Source organism: Watersipora subatra, chromosome 11 (genome assembly GCF_963576615.1).
Source record: "Watersipora subatra chromosome 11, tzWatSuba1.1, whole genome shotgun sequence".
NCBI classification, from domain to species: Eukaryota; Metazoa; Bryozoa; class Gymnolaemata; order Cheilostomatida; family Watersiporidae; genus Watersipora; species Watersipora subatra.
Window position 1 is genome coordinate 33,603,971 of NC_088718.1, and position 8,067 is coordinate 33,612,037.

Below are 8,067 nucleotides of genomic sequence, written 5' to 3' on the forward strand. Positions count from 1 at the left end.
TCCTAAACTTAATCCCTGGTTATGGTGCATGCTGGAAATGTTGCCAATTCTGTCAGTTCAATTAAATGTTAGTGCACAATATTGTTTTGTGATGTTATAATAATTCTCATTCTCATCAAACCACTATTGTGAAGGCACACAATCTGTATGTAGAGATATGGGAATGATGTATGAAGATGGCACATTCATCATCAAAGGTAGAACAGCAGATGCTATTAGATTCAAAGTCTTGGGAGATGTTATATATCCTGGACCTATAGAGGAGGCCATGTCACAACACCCTGCTATCTACGACATATCTGTGAGTTTATGTCATCAAATAATGTTCAAAATTATATATAGGTGGAGAAAATACAACTTTATAAAAGTGTAACCAAACTTTGTTTGCATAAAAATCCATGCATTAAGAGGGTAGTTGAAAGATATCACTGCTATTGACAACAAATCGGTAGGCATAAGGCAACATGTTGAAAAAGCAAAATAATCACTGTTACGGGTTTAAACTGGTGGTGCAGAGCTAAAGGGCAAAAGTAGTGTGTGCGTGCGTGCGTGCGTGCGTGCGTGCGTGTGTGTGTGTGAGTGCATGTTTACATCAGATAGCCAATGAAAACATTATGCGTATCCACATTTTCTAGCCGATTTCATCTACACTTAACACGCATATGCTTTATGCCTTCCACCGTGTCACTAAAAGTACTTAGTTTCAAAACTCTTTCTGGTTCCTGTGAACCAGCCTCTTAAGCACCATCCTGTAGACTATCTTATTAAAAATAAAATAAATCCTAGACCATGCCAGGCTGACTATTGGTTAATACTGAAGTAGATGAATAAGATTTGTCTAAATGATCAGCAGCCACAGTTTACCTAAGGAAATTTGTTGAAAGTTCGCTAATATAAAAATAATTGAAATATTTCTATTTATTATCTCCAGTTAGCACAGTGAAAGTAAATTTTGTACAAACAATGCTTTAAAAAGGCTTCATAGCTGTCAGCGTAGCTAGAGCTCTGACGCTAAAGATACTAGAATGATGGTATAATGAGATGAAAACATTGTTATCTCACAAAGCTACGCTAGCTTTTTTAAATTGAAAATTTTTTACAGCTGATGAGAACATAATTGTGGCACTATTCTTAAGCATTGAAACTATCATAACCTATTATAGAAAAAAACATTTAGTCTAATAAAAAGCTTTTTAACACTCAATTTACCATTTTTAGATGTTTTAGACAGCATTTAGCAGAGCCTGCCTATAACATACAAACAACAATTATATCCATGTCCTTAGCAACCAAATTCAGCTTTTTCAATCACTTCTGCTGTCTGAAAGCGTAAAACCCCTGTACTTGCTTAAAGTTACACTGGACAAAAGCAAACAAATATTTTTATTGCAAACTGATATTTTGTCCAAATAAATGTTCATAGCATGTCTGATTAGCTAGTTATATAGACAGCTTCATGAATAACTTTATGTAAAAGAGTAACTTTGGTAACCCATACAAATCCTTGTTTGCTCGGAATAACACAGACTGGGCTATTTCTGGAAATTAAAAATTCTGAGCGTTCAAAATTGGGTCTGTACTGAAAAATAATAGCACCGATTTTTCCAGAATCACTTATAAACACTAGCAAGCGGGGTTGAAAACTGATGCAAAACTGGTGAAGCCACCTATTAGTCAAAGCTGTCATTCTTCAAGCAAACATGGCGGCATACAATAATTGTTCGAACTCCGATGTTTTCTGGATAATTGAAATCCTGTAAAAGCAAATTTCGGGGAAGTGGGGGTTGTCTGCATGCAGAAGTTAACTTGTACTATCTAGACATCAGCAAGTAAGGTCGTTTCACAAAGCCCATTGTAAGAGTAAATATGCTTGTCGTTTATCAACCTCTCTGCGATTATCTCTTATTACCGGCTATAAATTCTAAACTGTTTTAACACTGAAGCCAGGGGCTGAGATAATTTGGGAAGTTGCTTTCCCATCGTATCCTACGCTCTAGTAAATTCAGCTGCATAGTTTTCCTTAGTTTTGCCCAAGTCCAGTTTAGTTAGGGTTGTGAAGTTTTAGCCATGTTTGCCAGTTTTAGTGATGTGACGTGTTTTTAGTATAATTCCAAAGTTTAACGTCTATTAGATGGCTAACTCTCGAGATATTTCCAAAATATCAAGTGCATTTCACCAGAGCGAGAAATGAAAAATGGCTGCTGACAGGCACAAGTTTCTAATGACCGACTAATTGAAGTTTTTGGTAATGAGTGCTTGGAATTAGACAAGGCTAAAAAGCTCCTCCTCAACAAGAAGAGCTTGATACTAAAACAATTTGTTTTTCTATTCATAACAAATGAACATACTCTATAAGACTCAGTGTACTGCAGTCATTATGTTTCTTCTGCTATCTTTAAATAATCACTTTTTTGAAAGAGTTTGAAAAAAAAATTATTTACTATATTTGATTTTTTTCATTGAATTCTACAAGTTTGGAGCTTGAAGTGACATTCAGTTAAAAAAGAATTGTGCTTCTCATTGTGAATTTTAAGTGCTTTTACAATCAATGGAAAGTTGTTCACACAACTTAGAATCAGAGAACCATGCTTTTATTTACAAGACTGAGCTTCAAAGTGGTAAAGATATGTTAACTATGTAACACTTTGTAGGACTATGATTAATCATAAAAATCTAGACCAATACTGTATTGAAATTTTAAACATTTATATTAAAAGCAAAAATAGAAATATAACCAAGAAGACATGAAAAACTAATCACAGTATTCCAGTCTTGAGACTATTAGCTGTGACAGGAAGATTTAAATCTCTTTATAATGTTCACAAGTCTATTTTTAGGTGATAGCCGGGTCAAGCAATGATTACTATGGTGATGAACTGACTTATTGTATCAAGTAAGTTCTATGTCTATGTTTACAGCAACTTTTGACCGTGTAGTTCAATTCTATGATGGAAGGAAAGCTATGAAATTGAAAACTTAATATTTCGTAAGGTGGAACTTTTACCGCAAAATTAAATTTAATGTGTATAAAGTACAAAACAGATGCTTCTTATGTTTTTTGGCTTGGCTGCAAGTTATATGTCAATGTAGCTTGCCCCAACAAGCTCTGTCTCTATAGAATTTGTAGGCATTTATTAGAAAATATGTTTAGTAACTAGTGGACTTTTGGTAGGTTGAAAATAAATTCTATCAAGTGGTAATAAGGACACAAAAACATCTTCGTTGAAAGACAATTTACCTTATATATAAGACATTCTTTCAAGAATTCAAAAGATGAAACTTAATCTGTTAAAATGGCTTTAGTAGTTAAATAAATAACATTCCCTAAGAACAATTATACATGTATCACTTGTTAACTTATAATATTAATAATTATGATAACGACCTGTAAATTTGATAGTTTTTATTTCCATACAAAACAAAAATCTACTGATTCAAGCTGCTTATAAAGTCATTGTCCACATGAATATAACTTGAAAACATACACTGTAATTAATTTTGAATTTTAATTAGCTGGTTAAAAGTGGGAAAGATTTAAGTTGTATCACTTTTTATAATCTTAAGAATGAAAAATGTTTCAAAAATAACTGTGGCATATCAATGTTTTTACACAAGTTTTACATGCAAAAACATTGTGATTTAATAATTAAAAAGTATGTATAATTAATTTGAACTAGTTTCATACAGATGAAGCTATTTTAATTTTGCAAAAAGAAATGTCACGAGTCATCAATCAAAATCTCTTTGACTGAAGTCACTCTAAGGTGACATAAGGTAAAGTGATATATTAAGGAAATGACATTGCAGCGAGGTTTGGCTGTATTTCTCTATGACGATTGTAATTATTTCATTTTATAATTTGTATGTAATTCTATTGAAATGGCCTTCATCTCTTTTAGGCTAAAAGCAGATGTAGTGAGACCAACAGAAGAAGAATTAATAGCATACAGCACAACACATCAGGTAAGAAATTTGGTTAAAATTTGATTCTTTTCTATTGTAAATTTACAGATGAGCTTGAGTTAAATTTAAAACTTGCTTTATTCATCATGTTTATTGATTCAGCTGTAAGTAAAGACGAATATTTACTTGTTGCACTAGTTTCTCACAGCATTCTTCATGCTCATTGGATAATTTATTTGTCACATTAAAGTTTATAGCAGAACAGTGGAAGGACTTGCACTAGCATCACAACATATTGAAACCTTTTGAAACTCTATATTTTGTGACAGATGGTTTCACTTGTACATGCAATTAACCTTGACAGCAAATACGATTTAGTTCATTCAATCAGATGTTAAGGCAGCAAGATAAAAAAATTTGAAAGTCTAAAAGGACAGAAAAGTCACTCGGTTTCACTTTTACCTGCTTTTAAGTGACATTAATTGTGAATAAAAACACTTGAAAGTGATTTATTGATTACTGTGACGCATTTTTAAATTTTTAGTAGAACACTGAAATGGCTTGCACTAGCATCACAAAGTACTGAAACTTTTAGAAACTCCATGTTTTGTGTCAGAAAGTTTTACTTCTACATGCAAGTAGCCTTGACCAAAAAATACTTATACCTTGATATGTTCAATCAGCTGCTATGACAGCAAGACGAAAAAGTTTGACTTCTAAAAGCTGGACAAAAAAGTCACCCAATGTCATTTTTACCTGTTTTCCAAGTGGCATTAATTGTGAATAGAAACACAAATGATTTATTGTACTGTGATGGCACACAAAAGTACTTTCGCTTTACACGTTACAATAACTATGATGGTCACACCAATAGTTGGTTTCACTTTTTATTGCACCTTTTAGTAGTAACATTGCGCAAGGCTCTATGCTAGCTTTGAAATGTCATAAATAAAAACAGCATTTATTATCTACTAGATACAACTGATAAAAAACACTTTACTCATGTTGTTAGTTAATTGCATACATGGTATGAGGGTTATTTTTAAATTTGTTCCCTCATTAAAGTATTTTGATGTAGGCAGGATCCTTATGTCACAATTTCTCCAATAATATCAGTTCCCTGCTTCTTGATTGGTCTGATAGTAGGGCTGTCCTCGCCACATTTTATCCATCACCATTCTCTTCCTTCTTCTTGATCTTTTCCTTTCCATTTTTACTTCCATCACATCCTTCATCAAGCTCTTGTGTCACATACGTGTTCTAACTACCTGCTGCTCCTCATCACGATGGTATTCACAAAGTTTGTTTGTGCCCCTCAAAGTCCAAATAGAAAACCATTTCCAAATTTCATGTTAGTAAATCTTTTAACATAACATAAACCTATGATTAAATAATAGCGACTACAAAAATACCAAATCATTTGCAGAAATAGTAATTATCTATATTAATAATCCTACCTTGTCATTGTGTGTGTGCGTGGTGCATACATGTGGGGTGTGTGCATATGTGTGCGTCTGTGTGTGCATGCTTGTGTGTGTATGCGCATGTGCATGCGTATGCGTTCGTCCGTGCGTGTGTGTGCATGCTTTTTGTGTGTGCACATGTGCATGCTTGTGTACTCGTGCATAAGTGTGCGTGTGTGTGTGCATGTGTGTGTGCGCGTGTGTGCGTGTGTGTGTGTGCGTGTGCGTGTGTGTGTGCGTGTGCGTGAACTTGTAAATGCATGCAATTGGGGACTCACACCAGAATTTAACAGACAAATTGGGGACGTTCGGAAATTGGGGACGTCCCCAATCTTTTAAACCCTTTTTTCTTATAAAAAACTAAAAAATATATAGTTTAATCCAACTCCCGACAAAATCTGAGCACTGTCCCCAATTGCCTGCATTTGTACGAGAACATCTGTGCGTGTGCGTGTGCGTGTGTGTGTGTGTGCATGCTTGTGTGCGTGCACATGTGCATGTGTGTGTGTACATGCGTGTGTGGGCATGTCTGCTCACTATCTGATTAATAATGATAGAAATCCTGGGCATCACTGGGCTTACTGTTAGTAGCAGTTAAATTAGTGCCAATTCCTTTTATTCCTTTTACATCAGAGAGTAGTTGAGATGACATATGATCATTACGTGTCTGAAGCTTAACAGTAAACCTGAACCACATCATACAATGGAACTAGAGACAGCGATAAACTAGACAGCAGTAAACCACATATTTAATACAAATGTGTGTAATTTTCTGGTTAATATAGTTGGATGAAACTCAGAGACCCTGCAGACTGATTTTCATGGAAGAACTTTACTATACTGACAATTCTCGAAAGGTAAATAAATACTTTACGTTATAGCTTTAGATTTCATATTATTGCTTTAGACTTCATGTTATAGATTTAGACTTCATGTTATAGCTTTAGACTTCATGTTATAGCTTTAGACTTCATGTTATAGCTTTAGACTTCATATTATAGCTTTAGACTTCGTGTTATAGCTTTGGACTTCATATTATTGCTTTAGATTTTATGATATAGCTTTAGACTTCAAGTTATAGCTTTAGACTTCATGTTATAGCTTTAGACTTCATATTATAGCTTTAGATTTTATGTTACAGCTTTAAACTTCATGTTATAGCTTGACTTCACGTTATAGCTTTAAATTTCATATTACAGCTTCAGACTTTATGTTATAGTTTTAGATTTCATATTATAGCTTTAGACTTTGTGTTATAGCTTTAGACTTCATGTTATAGTTTTATATTCATATTATAGCTTTATATTCATATTATAGCTTTAGACTTCAAGTTATAGCTTTAGATTTCATGTTATAGCTTGACTTCACATTATAGCTTTAAATTTCATATTATAGCTTCAGACTTCATGTTATAGTTTTAGATTTCGTATCATAGCTTTAGACTTCGTGTTATAGCTTTAGACTTCATGTTTTAGCTTTAGATTTCATGTTATAGCTTTAGACTTCATGTTATAGCTTTATATTCATATTATAGCTATAGGCTTCAAGTTATAGCTTTAGATTTCATATTATAGCTTGACTTCACATTATAGCTTTAAATTTCATATTATAGTTTTAGATATCATGTTACAGCTTTAAACTTCATGTTATAGCTTGACTTCACATTATAGCTTTAAATTTCATATTATATTTCCAGACTTCATGTTATAGTTTTAGATTTCATATCATAGCTTTAGACTTCGTGTTACAGCTTTAGACTTCATGTTTTAGCTTTAGATTTCATAGTAATTATTCATAGTAAAAACTTGAGAAGCATTTCTATTTGAAATGAAATTATTGCCAAGAAAGTAATATAATAATATATAAAAACAACAGTCAGCACGTTTATTTCTTTACTTAATAAGTTAAGGAAATTAGGTAGTCGTTTTTAAATACTGCCAGACTACAAAAACAGGAAGTTAATCTATTGCAACATTTGCTTGATCTATTGAAACCGTAGTATGTGATCATGGTATTGAAAAATTCTTATAAGCTTACAATTATAATTTGTTAAATTAGTTCCAGATCAAAAAACCACAATCAAATGATTAAATTTAGCATTGAAATGTGTTTTGTGAAACTATGAACATGCTCAATGTAAAAGCGAGCATGATATGCAGAAACCAATTAATAAAGCAGTGGTTAACATAGTGCCACATAAACTGAAATATTGACTTAACAATGCGTAAGTTTGGCAGTAGATTAATAGCAATCCACAACGCAGCTCCATTTAACTTAAACTACACTGTAGATATGACTTAATTTAACTTTACAACTAGAATTATGCTGATTGCTCTGTATGCATGAAAAGACAACTCTAACATATTCACTTAGGTAAGCAAGAAGAAGCTAAGAGAGGCAGTACATGCGATGATCGCAAATGACTCGGCAGTTGGGCTCTGTGATTGGTACAAAGAGTTCATAGCAGACCTGACCTCGCATTAAATGTACAGAGTTTATTTATATTGTTTTACAGTTAATTATCATTTTATTAATCATAACAATCTTTCTGGATTTTTAAGTAAAGCCTTTTAGGAAATCTTTTTGGTTTATCTAAAGTTTTCTTTTGATATCCTGCTTCCTATAAAAACTATTTAGTGAAATATTTTGATACTATTTGTAAAACCTCGCAAAGGTTATAACAAAGGACTCATTCCAATAG

The 8,067-nt window shown here is 32.9% G+C and overlaps 1 protein-coding gene across 1 annotated transcript in view; it reads left to right on the forward strand.

Moving 5' to 3' along the window:
- LOC137407989 (putative acyl-CoA synthetase YngI) overlaps positions 1 to 7,850 on the forward strand; it is a 30,578-nt gene extending 22,728 nt beyond the window's left edge. The window contains exons 10-13 of the mRNA XM_068094378.1: positions 154 to 301; positions 2,838 to 2,893; positions 3,900 to 3,963; positions 7,740 to 7,850. Of these exons, the coding sequence (XP_067950479.1) occupies positions 154 to 301; positions 2,838 to 2,893; positions 3,900 to 3,963; positions 7,740 to 7,850 (379 nt within the window). The remainder of the gene's footprint in view (positions 1 to 153; positions 302 to 2,837; positions 2,894 to 3,899; positions 3,964 to 7,739) is intronic.
- Positions 7,851 to 8,067: the final 217 nt, after the last annotated feature.